Genomic DNA, 23513 nt, shown 5'->3' on the forward strand with positions numbered 1-23513 from the left:
GGCATTGTTCCTTTCCTCATCTTCCCCCCCAGAAACTGTCTCAAGCGCTCTGGTCCTCTCCAGGCTGGACTACTGTAACATAATAGAAGGGTGGGCCGACTAGACCAGAGATGACAGCTATGTATTGTTTAAATCATAATAGCATCATGTTTATTTGTATAAATAGTCAGATATGTAAAGAAAGTTTCATTAACAGATTCAGCACAATATACCAAAAAACTCACATCCCTCCATGTACCATTCATTCACGACTGTCGCACACATTCATCATGTTCAAATATGTTGAGACAAACTGGTGACCATTGATATCACAAAAATATAGTCAAAACAAATGTCAATTTAGCACTGACTGAATGAATGGTACATGGAGGGATGTGTTTTTTTGGTATATTGAGCTGAATCTATTAATGAAAATTTCTTTACCATATCTGTGACTATTTATACAAATAAACATGATGCTATTATGATATAAAAAATGCAAAGCTGTCATCTCTGGTCTAGTCGGCCCACGCTTCTCCTATTAGGTTCATTTACCAGTCTACCCCTGCACTTGGTCTCCCCTGACCCCCCCCTTCCCCCACCCTGCACTTGCCCTTCTGGGCCGCCCTCCCACCTGCACTAGCCTGGCTGGGCCCAGCACACCCTTGGCTCTTCCACCCCGTTACTCACACTTAGCACATAGACCTTCTGCCTCCTGCACTCTTCTCCCTGTGCTCTGGCCACCTGGCCTCCCCAGGCACTCGCTTAACCATCCGGCACCCCCAGACCCCCTGCACTTCTATTACTGCACGTTATGTTATTTGGCATTTATATAGTGCTCTCTATATCATTGGTATGTCCTCAAAGCGCTGGTAGGTTGAGCACCCTCGGGGACTGTAGGCCAGGTCAGTTGAGAGGAAGGTGTAGTGTGCATGGATGCACCAGTTGTGTGCTGCTGATGTAATTGCCTGATGGTAGCTGCATCATAGTGTTGGGTGTGGTGGTTTTGATATCAGATGGATGTGTGCAGTCTTGTGGGTGGACATCCAGAGTGGGTCTAGCTGCTTCAGGCCTGAAGGACGCTTATGTGAGCAGCTAGGCCGGATTGTCATGGGATATAGCTGTGTTTTATTAGTGATGAGGTTCCATGGGGTAGAGTTTGTATGTGAGCAGCTAGGCTGAATTGATCGAGGGGTGAAGCTGCATTCTAATTGTGTGATGGTGTAGAGCAGAGAGCAGGCATAGTGGTATGCGGAGAGGAGTGTTTTGGGGGGGGGGGGGTTATGATCCGAGGAGATCGATATTTCAGGAGTGGGTTGCATCTACCGAGTCAATAGGCGTATTCAGTGGTGACATTGCTTGGGAACATATTGAGCATGTAGTCATTGGTGGGTTTAGTCGCTTCAGGATGATCGTGGTTGGTGTTAATGGAATGAGCCCCGCCTTTAGAGCTTTGCGGAACATCGTATAATCTTGGGTGTGTAGAATATGAGGGGGAGCGAGTTCCAGAGAGATGGGGGCTATGGTTAAGAAGGCAGACCCTCAAATCCTAACAGCGGCTGGAGTTTCCAGCAGGGGGGCAGCTTAGGGTGGGAGGTATGGTTTTATTTTCTTTTGTAGGTTTAGTGGGCCAGTCTTGTGAACTGCTCGGTGAGTGTTGCATGGGGTCTTGAAGGTTGCCCTTCGTCAGACAGGGAGCCATTAGAGGGTTCAGAGCTGGTGAGATGTGGCCTCTTGGACCCAGGGCCAGGAGCGTTTTTGTGGCAGTGTTTTGGGCTCTTTGGAGTTGGTATGCCGGGGCACCTAGGTATAGTGAGTTAGCATAGTCCAGTCTCAACATCACAATAGACAGAACTGCAGCAAGTCTGTTCGGGAACGGGAGGTAGGGAAAGATGCGTCTAATAAGTTTGAGGTGTTAGTGACAGGATTTTGATGTGGTGTTCTGATGGGAGAGGGTTAGGCCTTAGTCCATATTGCAGCCTAGGTTTTTTTTTTACTGTTGGATAGGTGGAGAGTTGGGCAGAGGGACTGGGGCCATGGGAGTGGAAGAGGTAGAAGGGCTGTGTTGCAGCATACCATGATTTCAGTTTTAGTGGTATTTAAGAGGAGGTAGTTTGTCACCGATCAATCATGCTTCGAGGTCAGGGTGGAGGTTGGTGCTGATTTTGGGATTCTTAGGATGATTTGGGTATTGTCAGCGTAGTTGTAGCATGAGATGTGCATGCGAATGATTCTAGGCAAGGTGGTCACATAGAGGTTTAACAGAGCAGATAGGCATGCGCCTTGCGGTACTCACCGAGCGAGCAGCTGAGACAAAAGGGGAAAGGAGGGTTATTTGTTTCCTGTTGCTGAGGAAGGAGGCGATCCACTTGAGCAGTGCCACGGATTCCAAGGGAGTGGAGGCGGTCAGAGGATTGAGTGGTTAACCTTGTCAAAGGCTGCTGAGAGATCGAGGAGAATTAGTGCAGCACATCCTAAGTCTGCAGTGACCTTGAGAACATCCCAGATCGAGGTCAATGTGTTTTCAGTTCCATGTCGCGCGGAGACCGTTGAATTCTACAAAGGTGTTGAGCTGGGAGTATGCTGTTTGGTCGATGAGTTTTGCAAGGAGATTGGTCTGTAGCTTTAGGGGTCATGGGGGTCGAGGGATGCCTTTTTAAGAAGAGGCTTGACATGTGCTATTTTGAAGGCATCAGGAAAAATGCCTGACGTGAGGGTGTCATTTAGTATCGCTCTTGCATGTTTTCCTGCACCATATAGATAAGTATCTCTTTCAGGACAGAAGCGGGGCAGGGGTCGAGGGGTGACCCGGAGAGTTTGCTGGCAGATAGGTCAAGGAACTCATCACTGGAGATGGGTTTGAAGGAATGTAAGGTAGGAGAATTGGGTGTCAGGCAATGGCGGTGAGGGGGGTCGGTGGTGGGAGGGGGGAGAGGAGGGACAATTTGGTGTTAAGGGAAGTCGACGCGTAGGGGGGAATCGCAGAGTGATTGAGATGGAGTGGATTGGGTAGAGGTGCAAGTGGATTTGACGAATTCTGATATGATCATGGAGAGTTCTTTGCTGGGGTTGCCACAGTTGAGAATTTAATTGCAGTAGGCTTTTTTGGCCTTTCGGATTTCGGCCTTGAAGTTACGGTGGTGCAAGGCGAACATGGATCTGCTAAGATTGGTTTTAGATGCTCGCCATTTGCGTTCCAAAGTTGTTTTTTGGCGTTCTTCAGGTGGGACGTGACCCATTTAGGGTATGGTCCGTTCTGTGAGGAAGCGTGGTGGTGAGAGGGATTACTGAGTCTTTGAGCATAGAAGAGTCAATGGTTAAGACTGTCCGAGGCAGGCATTGTAGGGGAACGAAGTAGTAGGGCTTTGGCAACGTCGGGAAGGATCTTCACGTTGTTCCAGCATTTGAGTTGTGGGGGGGTGACGGGGAGCTGTAGGAGGAGGGGCAGGGTTTTGGATCGAGAAGGGGATGACAGTGGTCAGTCCAGATGAGTAATTTTGGCCGGGAAATATAAACCAGGTCATGAGAGCTGAAAATTACATCAAGGTTGTCGTCCTCCCACTACCCCACCCCAGCGGAGGAGGTGGTACGGGTTGTGCCACAGCACAGAAATGTCTGAAAAAAATCCACCAAAACCTTACTCCTAGGTGACCTTAACCTAGGCTATAATGACCCAAAGGACAAAACAGCAACCTCCTTCCTCAAGGACCTCTCCAACCTAGACTTCACACAAAAAATCCTGTCACCCACCCACTCCAAAGGCAGAACTCTTGACTGGCTGGCCGACCATAACTGTAACTCCTCTATCACATCCAACACATTCCTCCCTTGGACAGATCACAGCTGCATACAATTCTCTATCCCTACGTTACCTACCAGAAAAACACCAGTACATAAATCCGCCACCCTAGCCAGAAGCTCCAAAAAGTTAACTGCAGACAATCTACTCCCCCTTCTCAACACCCCATGCCTCGCCCCTCCTTTCCCTCAAGATCCTAACATCCTAGCAGACATACTCAAGGATACGCTCACCAATGCTATAAACTCCATCGCTCCTCTAGAAGAGAAAAAAGAAAAAAAATCCTTCCACTCAAACGCATGGTTCACAGAGGACCTCCAAGCTCTGCGTGACAAAAAGCGCCAAGCACTTAAAAACTGGCAGGCCAACCCATGCGACATCACCAAAGACTTATTCAAAGTCACTGCAAAAAAATACAAAACCGCCATCTTCAATGCCAAATCTGAATCATACAACCGTCGAATACTAGACTCAAAGTGCCACTCAAGAGAACTCTTCTCTATCTTTAAAGAGCTCACAGTGCCTCCCACTTCCTCTGACGAGATCATCAAGGATGAAGGCTGGTGCAACAGTATCCAAGCCGCCATGCTCAACAAAATAGACCTCTTACAAAACAAAATCCGCGACCACTACAATACCTTGCCAAAACAGAGTCGACACTTAGATTCCCAATCCCATAGCAAAACCACTAACATTCCCAAATTTGCCTTTAAAGAAGTTTCAGAACTAGAAGTCCTGGACATACTGAAACATCTGAAACCATCGACTTGCAAAGCCGATACATGCCCCCCTAAATTAATCAAGGACTGCGCTGAACCACTTGCCCCAATCATTACCGCATTCATTAATGCCTCATTCAAGTCCTGCTCTGTCCCAGACAGTCTTAAAGAAGCCTGGGTGCGCCCACTTCTAAAAAAGCCCACTCTCGACCCCACGATGCCTAACAATTACAGACCTATAACAACTGTCCCCTTCCTTCTCAAGATTCTAGATAAAGTGGCACACAGCCAAATCCAACTATACCTCGAATCTAACTCCATCCTAGGCACCAGACAGTCAGGCTTCCGCAAAGGTCATGGAACAGAGACTGCTTTGCTGGACCTAAAAAACCAAATAACCAAGATATTGGACAAAGGTAAACCCGCCCTTTTACTTCTCCTCGACCTCTCTGCGGCATTCGACCTAGTGGACCACAAGACCCTCACCTCACACCTCTCCCACTCCGCACATTTCTCTGACCAAGCCACCTCCTGGATAACCTCATTTCTTGAAGGGAGGGCCATGAAAGTCTTTTCAAACATTTCGAGCGCAACACCATCCATAATACACTGCGGTGTCCCTCAAGGCTCCTGTACAGCACCTACGCTTTACAATCTATTCACTAAGCCCCTATTCGAGAAACTTGATACACTTGGGATTGCCTACACCAACTACGCCGACGACACCCAAGTGCTCCTCCCTCTATCAGGCTCATACCACAAAGACGCCCTAGCTCTAAAACTCATATATGCCACCATTCAAGCCTGGATGGCCACTAACGGCCTATGTCTTAACGGGGATAAGACTGAAATCCTTATCCTCGGCCAAAAATCCACACTGGCCAGGCTAGACAGCTGCTATGCCAATTTCAACATCGACAACTGCACTATCCCAGTCCTATCCTCTGTGAAAACGCTAGGGGTCTACATTGATGCAACCCTGTCCATGGACAAACAAGTTAGTGCCATTGTCTCCGCATCTGCACTAAGCACTAAACTCATCAACGCCATTAAACCATTCCTTTCCAAAGAAAACTGCCTTTCAATAGCAAGAGCTACCATAGGCGCTAAACTTGACTATTGCAATGCACTTCTAGCCGGCACCTCTGAAAAAAACCTAAACAAACTCCAGGTCACCCAAAATAACGCTCTAAGAGCAGCATTAAACATCTCCAAAAGGGACCACATCTCACTGGCAAGGCAATCAGTTCACTGGCTCCCTGTCAAAGAACGCATCACCTTCAAGGTACTGACTACTACCCACAAATGTATCCACCACACTGCACCATCATATCTCTCAGACACCATTCTCAGACAGACCTCATCCAGACCTACCAGACTCTGCTACACTAACCAACTCACTGTACCACGCATCCACAAGATTACAGCCGGGGGGCTGGGTTTCCCCTACATAGCACCAAAACTTTGGAATAATCTCCCCCACGCTCTAAGAGCAGAAGGCTCCCTCACAGCGTTTAGAAAAAAACTCAAAACCTCTCTCTTTAACTAAAATTCCTCTACCTACTGCCATTCAGGCACACACTGCTAACTATTGCTACTGCCCAAACTGTATGCATGTATGCCTCTGTATGCTGTAACTAAGACGCGCTTTCCCTGTAACCAGCGCTATTCTGTAACCAGCGCCACGATGCCTCAGGGCTGATTCTGTGCGCTTAACAAATGCGAATAAATAAATAAATAAATAAATGGGTACCCCCGCCCGGGCCTCCTGCGTATGTCACCTATGGTTCGGCCGCTGGTGCAGTCTCCGGTTGGTTTCGCCGCTCCCCGGTCAGATCCAGAGGAATGGGAGCTGGTGGATTCGGATCCTGATAGTGCTCCATGTGACACTTTGGCAGGATTATTCCTGGGATGCCGATTTGTAGGTGGATCACCCGATCAGCCCGGCCTGCCCTCTCCCCCAGATGTCGGTTCTTTTCATGCAATGATGGACAAGGCGTGTCAAGAGTTCGGTCTTACCCAGAAGAGCAAAAAGACTGTTTTTTGTCTTCGACCACATGGGGAAGAGGCAGATGGTGGTCTTCTCTGTCCCCATTTTAGACCACGTGTGTCAAGAGGGGCTGCGCACAATGCGCCATCCGTTCTGAACCTGCGGTTAAGGGACGCTTGGAGAAGTTTAAAGCACCGGGTCTTCACCCAAGTGCCTCACATCACAGCCCACGCCAGAGTCTGTGGTATCGGCGGTGGCTGGTCGGAAGGCGCGTAGTCAGCACAAGTGTGCGACGCCCCCCGGCAATGAGACCCAGAAGCAGGATGCGTTAGGCAAGAAGGTGCTTATGGTGGGGCTACGACGGTCAATGCGGCCAACACTTTGGCCATTATGGCTCGTTATGACAGCGAGATGTGGCACCGGCTGTCTCCACTCTTGGATCATCTATCTGAGCAACAAAGGAAGGAGGCAATGCTGCTGGTTGGAGAGGGAGAGGAAGCCTCCAACCACAGCATTAACATTGCGGTGGACCTTGCGGAGTCGGGGTTCAAGCACATCAACAATGGTGTGGTTCTCCATCGGCAGGCCTGGCTGCGCTGTACTGACTTCATGACTGAGGTGTAAAGGGAATGAAGAAGACTGATACTGCGAGGTCACTGGGCATGCTGCAGAGTGGATGCTCTTTTTGCCCCTTTCGTGCAATTCGAGGAGTCTTAATGCCACGATTGCAGGTTCCAGCGACAGGGGCTGCGGTCGACCCAGTTAGACCACCCGAGGATTCCGATGTTCTTCCCAGCCCACACAGAGGGCAAAGAACTTTCAAACGCAGCGGAAGAGGGTTTTGGCAGCCTCGGCTAGTAAAGGCCGACAGTCCAATCCTCCGCAATAACCGCCATGTAGGCGGGCAACTAGGGGGGCAGGGTGGGGCACCATTTCGACTAGTGGCAGGCTATTACGACGGACAGATGGGTGCTGGATGCAGTACGTTATGGCCACTCAAGAGTTTCGGCGCCCGCAACTCCCTATTCCAGCAGTGAAGGTGCTGCAGCCGCATCCATCGATCTAGCAGCAGGAGGTACGACTGATGTTGGAAAAAGCGGCAATCAAACCGGTCCCGTTGTCTGAACAAGGACAGGGGGTGTACTCCCGGTATTTTGTAATCAAAAAACCAAACGGAAAGTGGCGCCCTATTCTTGACCTACGGTCGTTGAAATCAAATCTGCAGCGCCTGAAGATGTTGAAGTTAGAGGATGTCATGCGATTGGTCCAGCCAGGAGAATTCTTGGCGTTGTTGGACCTAGAGGACGCCTACTTCCACATCCTGATGCTTCCCAAACATTGCAAGTTCCTAAGGTTTGTGGTCGGTGACGATCGCTACCAGTTCAGGGTTCTCCCCTTTGGCCTCAAGTCGGCTCCCAAGACCTTCACCAAGTGCCTTGCTCCAGTGCTGGCCTTCCTCCGCAGGGAAAGGTATCATGTTTACCCATACCTGGCCGACTGGTTGTTCTGGGGTGTCTCTCCTCAAAGGACGTCTTGAGTCTCTCCAGGCTGCTATGCTCCTGATACAGCTGCTGGGCTTTGCAGTAAACTTTGCAAAATCGTATCTGACACCTTCCCGGGACATGGTTTTCCTAAGGGCCCAGTTTCACCCGCAGCTCGATCTGGTGAAGCCGTCAGTCGACAGAATACAGAAGCTGATCTCCAGGGCTACCTCGTTGGGGCCAGGAACATCAGTCATGGTCCAAGGATACATGTCTCTTCTAGGTTTCATGGCATCCTGCTTCCTTCATCCCGAATTGTCTGTTCATGAGGCCAGTGCAGGCGTTTCTCGCCTCAAGGTGGTCGCAGATCCTCTGGTCCTGGTCCGACAAGGTGGTGGTCTCCCGGCCATTGCTGGGAGGCCCTGTGGTGGACGTGCTCGTCCTCATTTGGAGGGGCATGCCCCTGGTGGAGCCAGACTTTGGCTACACGATCGTGACTGACGTATCCCAGATGGGTTGGGGTGCGCCCCTCGACCAGTTTCAGGGCGTGTGGACTCTCAAGGAGGCGTCCTTGCACATAAAAGTCCTGGAATTGAAGGCAGTGCACCGGGCACTGACGTTTTTTCTGCCTCATTTGGGGTACGGTGGTCCGCATTCTGACAGATAAGTCCACAACGTTGTTTTACTTGCGCAAGCAGGGCGGTACGCACTCGCAGCTTCTGGCATTGGGCCATTGCTCACGGGATTCACATCACTGCTTACCATTTGCCCGGAGTGCAGAACGTTCAGGCGGATGCTCTCAGCAGGGACACAGGTCAGCTGCACGAATGGAAACTGAAGGAGGCTCGCTCAAGTGGTGAGAATTTTCAGGGAATGGGTGGTCTCCCCCTCTTGGACTTGTTTGCCAGCCCGGAAAACAAGCAGTGCCTGTTTTTTGCAAGCAGGGTGGCTCATCCGGACTCGAAGGGTGATGCGTTATCATTCCCGTGGACGGGCCTCATCGCATACACGTTTCCTCTGATCCTGAGAACAATCCAGATGGTCCGCAATGTCCAGTGCAGGGTGATCCTGGTGGCCCCATTTTAGGCCCCAGCAAACTTGGTTCTCAGATCTGCTTCATCTGGCAGTGGGCGACCCACTTCATCTGGGGTCGGTGCTGGATCTGCTATCACAGGACGATCTAAAGGTGTGGCATCACAATACAGGGTCTTTCCGTCTTGCGGCGTGGGTCCTGACCACTTTGAATTTGGCCATCTAGATAGCCTGCTGGATTGCTGTCAGATCTTGGTAGCGGCAAGGGCACCCTCTACCAACATCTCGTACAGTCCGAAGTGGACCAGGTTCTGTGCCTGGTGCGCAGATCAGACGGACATGCAACCATTAGAGGTGTCTCCAGCTCAGCTTCTGCTGCCGAAGGGGGGGGGGGGGGGGGGAAGAGTAGTCTTCGATCAAGGTCTATCTGGCGGCCATCTCCAGGTTCACGAGACAGCGCAACTCTACATCTTTGTTCAGTGACAGGTTGGTCAAACATTTCCTCAAAGGTCTTTTCAGGACGTTTCCCCCCAGAGAAGTTTGCTCTGGTATAGAGTCTCAATGTGGTACTCTTGGCTCTCATGAAGCCGCAGTTTGAACATATGTCGACGTTTAAGTTCCTCACGTGGAAAGTCGCTTTTCTGGTGGCTTTTACATCGGCCAGGAGGGTCTCGGAAATTCAGGCTCTGGTCATCGACCCGCCGTATCTGTGGTTCATGAGGGGCAATGTTCTCCTGTCTACTAATCCACACTTCATCTCTAAAGTGCCGTTGGTGTTTCACAAGAATTCAATTGCTTTTCCTGCTTTCTTCGCTAAGGCTACCACTCCTATGGAGAGAGCACTGCATTCCTTGGACGTTAAGAGGGCGTTGAAGTTTTCTCAATCGAACTCAAGGTTTCAGGAAGTGAAGGCAGCTGATTGTGGCTTTTGGTCCCTCCAGTCGAACTCTAAGCAAGGTCTTTCCCATTGGGATTCTTCTACGATTTCCTTCTGTCATGGGAAGGCTGGCAAGCCTTTGCGGGCTAATCGTAAGGCCCATTCTACAAGGTCCATGGCATCGGCGGCGCTGTGGGCGGGTATACTGCTCAGTGACATTTGACAAGCAGCATCTTGGGCAGTGCTGCATACCTTCAACAGGCACTGTCTGGGGCAACAACATGTGGAGGATGTGCAGGTGGGACTTGCGTTCCTCCAACGCCTGTTCCAATAAGGTAAGCCCTGCAGCTTCTGGGTTTGGTTTGTTCTAATAGTGTATTTTTCTTATGCCTATTGGATTTATTTTATTTTGTTGGTTACTGTGGCCTGGGGGCAGGGGGTTTTGCCTGTCATGCACCGCCAAATTGTCATGTCCATGGAATATCCAATGCTGGAGAAGGGAGTAGTTTCTTAACTGTAACTCCATTTCTCCAGCGTTGGTATCGTTCATAGATTCACATGCGCCCACCTGCTGCCCCTGCAGGCAAACTTTGGTTTGGGTTTCCTCTTTTAGGAGATTAAAATCTGAAGGGAAGCTGCAGGTGGGGGTCTTTTCATAATGGATGTCCTATTGGTGCAGCCAAAAGCAACCAAAAAGGACGTCGATGGGACACTCGATTTCAAAGTTTTCCGTAGGAAAACGCGATGTTAAAGTTATCAAGGTTTTCCCAGCCTGACTGTAAATATTCACAGCGTGTGAATCCATGAAAGATACCAATGCTGGAGAAATGGAGTTTACATGTAAGCAACTACTCCCTTCCTTCACACTCCTGTGCTGTCACCATTTGACTGTAGGTTGCTCTCCTATCTGCGTTGCCTACTGTTGTGTCCATAAGGATGCTCTCTCCTGTATTGCAACTTAACAGGGCTGCTGCGGGAAATCTGTTACATAGTTGCTGCGTTCCAAGCTTTTCGAGGCTTGCAGTTTCGTGTGCCATTGTCTGGTGTGTGGTGTATTGCGCGTTTGTCTACAATGATACTTTGTTGTATAGTTGCAGCGCTCTAGTGTTTTATCCACACTTCAATGCGATCTTGTTATGCAGTGGAATGTTCTGCTATCCGCATAGCCTTTCATATTGTGCCCTGGGGTGTGCGCGTCTGATGTAGATTGCGCCTTGGGGTTATGCCTCGTTTCGGCAGCTTGGTTCAGGCTCCGATCAATGCCACTTACTGCATTTCGTCTGTGATCTTGCTGCCGTATGCGAGCGCGTGGGGGGCCACTTTACGACCTCGTCGCACCGGCAGTTCCTGTGCTGGACTTCAATAACACTGCTGTATATCAGCCCCTATCCCTCCTCCCCTCCGCTCACCACCTGCATTATTCAACGTTGTTCCACAGCCGCGCTGCAATCAGCTGCTCCAGCCACTCCTGCCAGCTGCTCCCTCACCACCCTCCCTCTTCGGCTCTCCGCTCTATCAACTCAGTCTCCCTTATGTATGTTTGCGAGCCCCAGTTATCTGCCCTGTCTGCACTTCATGCGACAGGCAAGTCACCCTGCAGACCTGGTCCTGCACAGCTCCCCGCTGGGCATCAACCTCTGTCTGCAGCACTTCGATGTGCTTTGTTCGGCAGCGTCTCGTTTGGGTCCCAGTGACCGCCAGCTTACGTCACCTTGACGTTCCGGACACTTGCTTCACTTGCATATAACTTTACATGGCAGCAAACCTCTGACGTCCAGATTTTCTCCCTTTCATGCCCACTGCCTTCATGCAGCTGCTGGTGATTCATGGAGTACTCGCCCACGCTATGGCCACTCTTGCAGGCCAGGATCAGTCGGGATCATCAGGAGCTGTTTAGAAGAGCTTTTTCACAACATGGTTAAGCCACGCCCCCCAAGATGGAATCCTTTTTATTGGACCATATGGGTAAGAGGAGAAAATGTCTCGATTCCCATCCTCAACCATGTCTGGCAGGAGGGACTTAAAACAATGAAGCAACCATTCATGATTCCAGCGGTGAAAGGCTGTCTCAACAAGTACCACCCACCAGAAAATGATCTAAAATGCTTCTCATCCCAGCCATCTCTGGATTCAATGGTCTTGGCTGCCGCAAAGCTAAATCCGAAGAACAAAAATGCGCTATACCCCCGGACAATGAAGCACAGGAGCAGGACTCATTCGGTAAGGAGGTCTTAGTGATTTGAGCCATGGCAGTTGAAGCAGCCAACTCCCTAGCTATCATTGTCCGGTATGAGAGAAGTGGCATAAACTCGCACCAATCCTGGAGCATCTCCCAGAGAAGCGTAAGGAGGCAAAGGCAATCCTGAAGGAAGAATCCTCCAACCCCTTAACTCGTCGCAGATTACTCTATCCTTGAGCAGCTGGTCAGGAAATGTCACCACCGGCCCAGTTCCCGTCTCCCCAGTTATATAGCCAGAGTGATGGGTGCGTGATCCGAGATAGCAATTGCTCCCAGTTCCACCTTTAACACCTGCTGAACAGTGTACTAGAGATCCATACATAGTGTATCCTTGAAAAGGACCTGTGGGAGTAGAAAGTGTACCCCTTTAACCCACATCGTAATTCCTTCCAGCAGTCCACCAGGGCCATTGGGCCATATGCTCCTTCACTTTCCCCGAAGGGCACACACTGGTTGATACACACTTGTGCTCTTGTCAGACCGTGGGTACCGGGCTAGATTAAAGTCCCCCACCAATGTTAAGTAGCCTGTAGCAAACTTCTTTGGCCAGCATTGATCATATAAACCAGTCTTGTCCCCCGATAGGTGCGTAAATAACTGCTATAGTGTACGTCCCCCTCTTCCGATGGACTGATACTGCCAGGTACCTGCCTTCACTATCCCCCTCGGTAGCTATAACTCGTAAACCCGGTAGTTCCAGGATAGCTATCATCACTTACCCTGAGCATTGGACTGGAATACATGCGGGTACCCCTTAAGTTTCAACTTATGTTTATCCTGTTTCTGGATAGATCTCCTGCAGGGCCACAATTTCTGACTTCCCTCTCCCCCAGAAACTGTTCCACCTTTCTCCACTTGATGTTGGAGTTGAGACCTCTAACATTAAGGGTGGTGAGATGAAGCATCTTCCTACTACCTATAAACTATGTAACTTCAGAAACTTGAGCCGGATGTCCACCACCGCTGTCTTGCCCCACTCACCCTAACCCCAACAGTCCCCGCACCCCTTTCCCCAACCTCTATACCCCCCCCCCCCCAACAGAGCAAAAACCAGGGAGTTGAGCCCCTGTGCAGGTCCCCCTAGGCCCATGAGAATGAAAACCAAGATGGTGCGCACCCACCGCCCCCAGGCGATAATCTGACAAGGCCTTGATTCAACACTCCCCCATCCCTCAGGTCGGTGGATCCTTGTCAGGAGTTGAGAGAATGCTCTGCACCCTGCCCCTTATCCGGGAGATTGCTTGGACCGCTTTGTTTCTACTTCTTGAAGCCCCTCACCAGGACCTTTGTCCACTCCCATAGCCCTACAATACTTTCTGCTTTTCTTGGCCTCACAGACCAGGAAGAAGGGTGAAACACAAGATGGCCAAATGGCAAGTGAAAAACCATATGGTCTGGCCATGTTGGACACTAGCCACAGTTAGGAGCCATACGCGGTAAACACAGTAAGGCTAAATAAAAAAAGTAACTGCTGCCACCAGCTTGTCCCTCTTTAGCACACCTAAAGTAACCAGAAATCCAGTGTTCGTCTAGGGCTAAACAAAGTTCCTCTCTGGTGTTTCCCTGATTGTCATCCTCAGGGCTGCTATCTGGCGGTCTACCAATAGTCACAATATTCTGCTGTTAACAGGGATTCCTGGGGCCGGTCCTGGGTCTGCTAAGCAGTGCTATGCAACCCTTGTTGAGGTGATTCTGTTCCAGGGATAAGTGTATTGCTTCTATGAGCCTCCTGTGGTTGTCAATATGTACTGCTGTATAATCTTACTCATGTTCTCCAGCGTAGGCCTTGCATGAATATTCCCCAAGAATATTGCTGGAAAACAAGAGTTACAGGTAAGCAACGTATTCCTACTTTAAGATGCTGATTGTCATTCAGTTCCTAAAATGAACATTTATCCTGCTAGATCATCCTCTGTTTGGAGTGCTACTCCATTGTGGGAACAGATGTCCCTGATAAACTTAGCATCATTTCCCCAGAGGAGTGGCAACCACTTTGGCTCTCCAAAGAGGTGTACCAGTGCAGGACATTTGTAATGCCCCAACTTGGTCCTCAATTTCTTAAAGCATTACTACTTGGACGCTGTCGGGCTAGGATGCTCCATTTGGAAGAGTGGCAGTTCTGCACAATATCAATCTATAATCTGAAAATTATACAAAGATTCCACCTCATGTACAAAACTGCTATAGGAGTGTATGTAAGATAAGGAATCTGTGGGAGGACACAATCAATTAGAAGAATACATTTATTACCCTTGGTAAAGTTCTTTTTACTGGATGTTGCTCCCATGCATTCCTAATGGCCTGCCCAGCCTACTCCTGACTGGCTGCATTTTTAATAAACTTCTGCCCATGAAGGTTATTTCATGTTCAAGTCGGCTGTGCAGAAAGAGGTACCTACTAAGAACTGAGTCAAGGAACGCAGTGCATGCTATTCATACTGTCAATGTTGCGTCCGGATGCGGCAAGGGTAACCGTCGAGGGACATATACTTTATGCCGCACAGCAGTCTCTGTTGACAGTTTGAGACTGCAAAACAGGATATGGATGTATCTAAGATGTGATATCTGTGGGTGGAACATCCAGTAGAAACATTACCTAGGATAAGTAATATCTTTTGAGGGGCTTCATCTTAATCCCCTTTATAGGATATCTTCCCCTTCACAAAACTTTACTTTGGGTCTGGCTTCTATAATGAGTAGTCACTTTGAAAATCTACATTCTTGCGACCTCGACCACCTTCCATGGAAAACAGCCTTTTAGTGTTTCTTCCTTCCGAAGAAAAAGCTTGAAGCTCACTTAGCCTTCTTGCGGAAGTTGAATCTTCCATAGCCAAGGATTTCCTACAGACTGCAATCTTTCGTTCCTAAAATCGTATCTGATTTTCATTTAAATCTGGTGGTGGTTATGCTGATCTCCCATCCTATACCTTCCAGTTTCTCTGCAGAGTAGACTTTGCATAACCCTGAAGATCTACCTGGAAAGGACTAAACATTAAAGGAAATCAGACAGCCAGTTCATTACATATTTAACTAGGTGGATAGTTTCTGGCATTGCTCAAGCTTACTGGTCTCCAAGCTCTGGAACGATTACGTGTGCACTCTATTAGAGCCAAAGCAATATCGGTGACCTTCTACAGCCATGTCCCCATAGCTGGTATCTATTGGGCAGCTACTCCTCCCTTTGTCAGGCACTACTCTTTGGATGCCTCAAGACTGGGAATATTCTTTTTGGCCAGCATGTACTTTGGCAACTTTGCTTGAACCCTTGCTGGGCATATACTTTCTCCTTCACCCATTTCATCGATCTGCACGGTCTGGGTTCCCAACGAGTTGGGAGGAGGAGGAAGACCAGGATCCTGGAGTATATCGTCATGCTGATTGTGGTACTGTTAACCCGCTTCATAATGCCCGCCCAGCCAACCCCCAAGGTGCATATGCTGTACCACCTCCATAGCTGAACTGGGAGGTGTCTGGTGTTTATGTACAGATGGGTCTGGTTATGCTGCAGATTGAACGCATGTTCGGAGCACCAGTCTGAAAATGTTGATGGCACCTTCTTTTGGAGAAGGTTTGCCCATCCTTTAGTGTAGGCTATTCCAACAAGTTGCGAACGAGGGAGAGTAACGACTAGGAGTAAGTCACCATGAAGGTGAAAAAGCAACAATGTATGCCCTTGCCAAACGGGTCCCCACCTCTGCTGCCTTTTGCACCCTGCCAAGCTACAGTGACCTTCAGTGGGGACTTATTCAAGATGGCCTCAAGGATGTTCCGGAACCCACTTGCATCCGCCTTCTAGCCATAGTTGCGGATGGTCGACAAGTCAAGCAGAATATTCTTAAGAATACTTTACTCTGCTGAGACTGCAGGGGGCTCTTCTCTCCCAGGGGGGCTCTTCTCTCCCAGGGGGGCTCTTCTCTCCCAGGGGGGCTCTTCTCTCCCAGGGGGGCTCTTCTCTCCCAGGGGGGCTCTTCTCTCCCAGGGGGGCTCTTCTCTCCCAGGGGGGCTCTTCTCTCCCAGGGGGGCTCTTCTCTCCCAGGGGGGCTCTTCTCTCCCAGGGGGGCTCTTCTCTCCCAGGGGGGCTCTTCTCTCCCAGGGGGGCTCTTCTCAAGAGCCATGCCTGGCAGAAGAATTCATGGGCTAAGACAGAAACCCAGGCTTCCCTCCTTAAACTAGTGGAGAATGCCACCCTTTTTGGTAAGGCGGTCGATTAGGCTTTAGAAACCACGAAGGAGTACTACACCTTAACATTGCTCAATTGTATCTTGGGCAAGCCCTTCATTCAGGGAGAAGTTTACAACACTTGCTGGTCCTTTCGCAGGCAATCTTGCTCCCGCTCTCCACAAGGAAAGTATGGCTTGGGGGAACCCAATAGGTTTCCAGCCAGGGCTCCTCTGGTGGTTTTCATTCTCCACAACAGAGGTTTTCGATGATGGAAAGGCAGAGGTAATTGCTTACAGAGACTCTCCAGCTTCCACCTCCAAATGACTCGCCTGTACAGGTCCCCTTCCACACGTCCCCAGTCTTAATATCTTTTACCCACGCGTGGGAGTGGATTACATCAGATCAGTGGTTACTCACGACTGTTGACCACGGGTACTGCATCAAATTTCTCCAGCCACCCCGCTACCATTCACCCAGAAGCAGACTGTCATCAGACCATCTGCCTATCTTGTTGAACGAGGTCCAGGTCCTGCTGGAAAAGGGCGCCATCAGTGTCGTCCATCTCCAGGTACACAAAGGTATTTATTCAATATACTTCCTTGTACCCAAAAATGATCTAACCCTGCGCCTGGTTTTAGATCTGTGTCCTGCAAACAAATATGTCAAACCACGAAAGTTCGGGATGACGACTCTTCAGGAAGTGATCCCACTGCTGTGCTAGGGGGAATTAAATGGCCACATTGGGCATGAAAGATGCATGCTTTCATATTTCAATGTTGCCAGCGCGCTCAGCGAGTACCTCAGTTTCAAGATAGAGGACACTCCGTTCACGGTCCTCCCCTTCGGCATTGTCTCAGGCCAGAGGGTGTTTACAAAGGTACTAGCGGTAGCAGCGGCTCACCTGCACAGGCAGTCCATCCTGTGTATCCTTGACTGGGGCTCATAACCGGAGACTCTTATTGGAACATGTCTGGGAAATACCCACTAGACAGATCTCCTTTTCAATCTAGGGTTCTCAACGAGAAGAAATAGTCTGGTCCCCAGCCAAGTCAAACAGTTTCTGGGGGCCCTCATTCGGACAGAAGACTGGCTATTCATCCTCTGAGAGGATCAAAAACATGCAGTTCCAGATCCCTCACTATGTAGCCATTCACTGGGTAACCGTACGCAAGGCCATGTGGCTGTTGGTGTTGATGGCATCCTGGCGTCTTCCCAGTTCCACATGCGCCGCATGCAGGAGTGGCTCTCGAGCCAATGGTGTCAGGCCAGCAGGACAATCCAGTGGTTCTTGATAGCCCTTGTTTAGTCTCTGCACTGGTGGTCAAGGGAAAACCTTTATGCAGGGGTAAACCTTTAATACCCCCGCAGTAGAGACCACTCTAACCACACTCATCTGTCGGGGTGGGGCACTCGCCACTTTCAACAGTACACAGCGTGTGGTCCCCATCAGTGCCATGCACTCATGATCTGTTGAAACTGCTTGCAGTGTTCAAAGCCCTTAAAGCCTTCGAAGCACATCTTCGGGGGAAGACAGTTCCTGTCCTTAAAGACAGTACTACAGCTATGTACTACCTGAACAAACAGGGGGGCACTCACTCACCAGGGCTAGCCAAACTGCCCCAGAACATATGGAAGTGGACCCTCAAACAAGACATGTTCCCTCTCCACATGTTCCAGGGAAACAATCTTCTGGCAGAGGTGCTCAGCAGAGACCTACACCTACCCGTAGAGCACGAGTGGCGCTTGCAAGAGCACATTCTACTCAATGTCTTTGCAGAATGGAGCTTCCCAGATATCAACTTGTTAACTCCGGAGAACGCCCAATGGCCAGATTATGCCTCTAGGTACCCACTGAGGCGACTTGAAGGGAACAGTCTCTGGATAACATGGTGTGGGAAATGAAATTTGCTTGTGGCTCCCCTCCCCCCAGCCCCCGATTCCCCTCCAACAGAGTAGTGCACAAGGTGCACCAGAAACAAGTCACAAGGATCCTGGTGGCACCATGTGGGCTCGGCAGCCACGGTTCTCCCATCTCATGAGAATGTCTCCCCTCCCAGGAAACTGCCATGCCCGTACTACATGCTGTTGCAAGACCCCGGGCGGAAATGCTGCATCAATGCCCCCAGACTCTCAACTTAGCAGCTTGGCTCATTTGGGCATCTCCAACTCTCTCAAACATGTATGGACATACTTGGAGAGGCACGAAAACCCAACACCTGATATTGTTACTCCAATAAGTGGAAATGTTTTGTCTGGTGCAATACTAAGAACGTCAATCCTGTTGACTTTTCGCCTAAAGATAGTCCTTTATCTAACGCACCTTTTAGATTCCGGACTGGTTTTCAATTCCCTAAGGTCCACTTTGCCGCTCTCTGCGTATACCACATCCCAGAGCAAGGTTTCATGGTGGAAGGTTCCTGTGATTCAAGCCTTCATGGAAGAGGTAGACACTTCACCCTCCTATTTGCAATCCAGCTCCCGGGTGGGACTTGAATGTTTTCACAAGATTAATGGGACATCCTTTCGAACCTATGCACAAGGCTAGCCTTGAGGTCCTCGCTTAGACTGCCTTTCTGGTGCCCATTGCCTCGATAAGGAGAGTTGGAGAACTGCAAGCCCTCAGTTCAAGACCCATTTGTGACTATTCACTGAAATGTGGTACTGCACACTCGGACCTTTTGCGCCTAAATTCATCTCAAAATTCCATATGAATCAATCTAACTTCCCACTTTCTTTCAAAACCCCACTAACTCAGCAGAAAGAAGCCTCAATGAGCTAGATATTAGGAGAGCAGTGATATACTGCCTTGAAAAGACTAAGTCACTGAGAAAGACGAACCAATTATTTGTCTCTGTGGCAGCTTGTGGAGAAGGGGACCCTAATCTATTTCCAAATGGATTGTTGAATGCATCACACTGTTAATCTCTTGCCAAGAGACCTACCCTTTACACCTAGTGCTCACTCTACTTAGGGCATATGGGCTACCATAGCACTCATTGCAAATGTTCCTCTAGATTCCATTTGCAAAGAAGCAACCTGGAGTTTATTTATTTATTTTAATTTTTGTAACGCGCAAACATGCCCGTGGGCCTCAGGGCGCAGCAAGAGCAAGACCAAGACAAACAAGCATAAGAGGCAGATGGAGAAGCGAGTGAGGAGATTATTCCAGTTTAAATAAGTGAGTCTTTACGGCACGTTTGAACCGCTGTATAGCTCTGGATCTGCCGTATACCAAACAGAAAGTTCTGTTCTGTTCATGCTTTCATGCAACCCTACTGCTTAGACACACACTCGAAGTCTAATTCTCAGGTGGGACAAGCGGTGCCAAGACATCTCTTCACTACTATTACTTTGCACATCCCACCACCAACTCCTGGTTCTGCTTGCTGGTCTATGCACTGCATGCAATTCCAAGCAGATTCACAAACATCAGAAGACATACATTACTCACTGTAATCGGATTTCTGATTGTATCTGCTTAGATTCACATGTGCCCACCCTTCCTCCCCTCATGGAGCAGAAGGAACATAGACATCTTACACCTTCTCTTTTGTACTCACGCTGATTATAAGGCTCTCTCACAGCAGAAAAAAACACAATCGGAGGGACCTCAAGGCGTGAGGGATTTTTGTGCACGTCACGTTGTGGGTAGGGTTAGTCATGCCCATGTTGATGCAATACTCCTTGATTACCACTAGATGTTGGACTATATGCACAGCATGGGAATCTAAGCAGCTACGATCATCAGAAATGCTATTACGGTGAGTAATGCATGTCATATGGTACTACCTGATGGGTGAGCCTATCTAGAACAAGGATAAAGCAGCAGTAACTGAAGTGGTTTTACTGGCATATTAACACTAAATGTAGTTATTAACTAAACAAGGCTGTCTGCTTTAATAAAATCCATAGTCCGAAGTGAATATTTATTTTTGCAAACATTTGTTGCTATTCCCTTAAATTCATGGGCAAGTGTGCCTATATTAAAAATGCCAATTAGGTTGATTTCAAACAGTTAAATGTAGCTAGGAAAATGTGTTGTAGCTATTGTTTTGAAAGGCCTGCCTGTAGGTTGACTATCCATCATTTTGGAGAGGTGGAACACATTGTGTGGCAGATTCTAATGTGTTTACCTATGTGAAGTGTGCAAACATGTTCTTTTCGACAGCTGTACATTTTGAAATTAAAACTTCTATTTCCCTGTAGATGGAGCTGCCTATTGCATGGGACGTATGAATTCTGATTGCTGGTAAGTTTATTTCACTTAACAATATATTGGCTTATTTACTTTAACCCTTGAAGGACTGGACATCCTACTATGTGGATACACACTTTCAGAACTTTAATAAAGAATATCCATATCAAATGTATGTTTTTGAGGGAACATGGTAACCAATACATTTTGGTTGCTTTCAGTTTTCTAGAATCTGCCAAATCATTTTATTGGTATACATATGGGGTAGGTAACCCATGTTACACTGATTTTATTAATTTTTTTTCTCCCACATTTGACATCAAATTAAAATAAGATTTTGGAGTACTCTGTACGCCTATATTTTTAAATAATCATTTTTTTAACCAGTAATACTCGTGCTTCCCGACCCCTTTACTTCATCCTTGGCAGCGTCCCCCAACATGGGGACGGTACTGGAATATTTGGCAGTGAAAAATAGAACTAACCACTTTAAATGTATAGTTTGTGGGGGCGCAGCCTCGGGCATGGGAACGCCCTGCCGCCTCACTTCAGTCCCTTTTTCCGCATGGGCGGTGTCAGACCTGGCATCCAGCACAGAGCCTTTTTTAGTTTATTTTTTCAACTCTTATGCACTTCCCTTCGGTGCCTCATGTGACTGCTCGTTTCCAGCCTTGGATCTAAATGCACTCGGTCTTGAGTGTTTGGGACCCGACCATCACTGGGGACTCATGCCTGGCCTGCAGTGCTCTTGGTCACAGGGCATTGAAGAATCATTTGTCGCGGTGGAGGTAGATCTTCCACACTTCTCCGGTTCCATGTAATAATGTCGCCACAAAAATATCGCCATGCAAAAATATCGCAGAAAAATTGCTGTTTTTTGTGCCGACATTATTGCATGGAACATGCGGGGGACACACCCGCAACACCCAAACTTTTTAAAAAATTTTTTTTTTGCCCCTGTCCCCATATATATGGTCACCCAAATAATATCGCCACATTTTCCCGGCGATATTATTTACTGCGACCATATATATGGCGATATTACCTGATACCACTTCTCCGCCCTACCTTAAGGACTTTGTGTCCAGGACCTCTCGTCAAACAAGGTAGGCCCTCTGTTCAACACGGCTCCGCAGAGCTTCGACTCCTTCCCTGGGGTTCCTCTTCAGGTTCTGGCAGGCCCAAGGCCTCTAAGGCTACTGGCTCCAAAGCTCAGGGGCTCTACCAGGCTGTCCTCGGAAGGGCGATCAAGCTAGTCTTCTACGCCAGTGGGTACTGGTTTGTTGAGTGCCACCTCTGAGTCTGTCCTCTGCTAGATCCAGCATGGCTACCAGCAAAGGTGCCGAGGGCACCCTTGTCATGATGCCTACCTCTAAGGAGCCAGGCCGGGCCCAGCAACCCCAGAGGCAGACATCATTCACTCCTGGGAAGTCTCAGCGGGCCCAAGTCGGGGCCCTTTGGACTCAGTCCTGGCGCCGTAGGCGCCAGGCTCATAGTGGACCCCAGTCCTGGCGCCTTAGGCGCCAGGCTCATAAAGGAGGATTTATGTGTAAGTGCTTGGGTGCACACTTAATTTGATGCAGACCTTGCTGCTTCATCCAGGCCCTCTTGAGGCCTGGATGGGACTACTTTACCTGTGGGACTACTTTCCACCCGGGTGTGGTCGGGGAAGGATACATACCAAATCGGTGGAAGGATACAAACCAGGAACTTCTTCCAAAGCTATTTAAACCCCACCCGAACAGCCACACGTGCTTCGCGGCGTTCTGCACCTAGCAGCTGGAAGCTCACCGTGTCTGCTCCTGCATCCTGACTTCTGCCACGCCTGCCAGCACCCTGGATCATCTGCAAAGGGAGAAAGGAGGAGAATTGGAGAAGGAAAGACCTTACCTGCTAAATCTGCATCCCGGAATCATTTCTCCGACGATCCTGAAAAGGAAGACATCATTTTAAAGGCATTTCACTACGATTGCTGCAGCGCTGCATTTTACTCCCCTTTTCCAAGCGCCTCCATCTTCAGCGGCGATCATCCGGATTTCGCCACGTTCCGGCGCCTAGGAGAAAAAGGACAAGAACAAAGGTGAGAGGGAGAAAAGGAATAAGGAAGGCTCAATTTCCTGAAAACTTACCCGTTGGGTTTTTCCACTTCATTTCGGGTCCTGCCGCTGCCGGACCCCCGGCCCCTAAGGGGAAAAAAGGCTAAGACATTGAATGAGCGAATGCAAAGACATTACATGAGCGCTCATCCCGAACTTACCTGTCATGTACTGAAGCTGCACGTTTCACTTCGGGTCGGCGCCATATCTCCGGCATACCGAACCCCGGCCCCTATGGGGAAAAAGACATAAGAATTAAACGCTTGCTGCAATAAGACTACGAACACTATTAAGGCTTGAACTTTTGGACAGAACTTGTACTGCGTCTTACCTGAACAGTCAAGCTTACCTGAACACCAATCCTCAATCCAGTGAAGTAACTGGGTTTCAACGCGCCCCTGCATCAGAAGCAGGATGGAGAGCTCTTCCTTCCAGATCCTAAGGTGAGGCTTCACGGGGGAATCGTGAAGTGGTATCGTGGAGGGTTGGAAGGGAGTGGGAGGCTTGAGCACCATTCCGTCAGTGGGTAACACTCCCTTTTCACGCACAGGAGGATATTCCTGCGAGCCTGAGAAGCTAGAGTTGAGGGGCCCATCCTGTTCATCTTTGAAGTCCGGCGCCCCACCTTAAGGAAGCATCAGCACCCGAAGCCGCGCCTCCGTGGGAATCAGGTGAGCGTTACAACCCTGCCTACCGGAGCTCGTTCGAGGTAGTTAGGGTGTTAAAAATACTGGCCATCCGGCTGAGAGCGCCTACCAGAGTGATCTTGGAGGTTGACTCCTTCTTCCAGTACAAGACCCAAGCTATATACTCTTGTCTGTGGCCCCTGTGCTTTCTTGCTCAGGGTGTGGCGCGAGGCTTCAAAATTACGGAGCGCTACGTGGCGAACCCCTTGGTCAGTGAAAAAAAGTGGGCGGGCACACATGACAATAACACCCAGGGTGGT

The 23513-nt window shown here is 49.2% G+C and overlaps 1 protein-coding gene across 1 annotated transcript in view; it reads left to right on the top strand.

Annotated features, from left to right (window-relative positions):
- The window catches only part of AMD1 (adenosylmethionine decarboxylase 1), a 344136-nt gene that overhangs the window by 138412 nt on the left and 182211 nt on the right, over positions 1 to 23513 (top strand). Inside the window, exon 5 of the mRNA XM_069607770.1 lies at positions 20483 to 20525. Coding sequence (XP_069463871.1) covers positions 20483 to 20525 — 43 coding nt within the window. The remainder of the gene's footprint in view (positions 1 to 20482; positions 20526 to 23513) is intronic.

The sequence above is a fragment of the Ambystoma mexicanum genome, chromosome 4q (assembly GCF_040938575.1).
Source record: "Ambystoma mexicanum isolate Mex_15411 chromosome 4q, UKY_AmexF1_1, whole genome shotgun sequence".
In the NCBI taxonomy this organism is placed as follows: Eukaryota; Metazoa; Chordata; class Amphibia; order Caudata; family Ambystomatidae; genus Ambystoma; species Ambystoma mexicanum.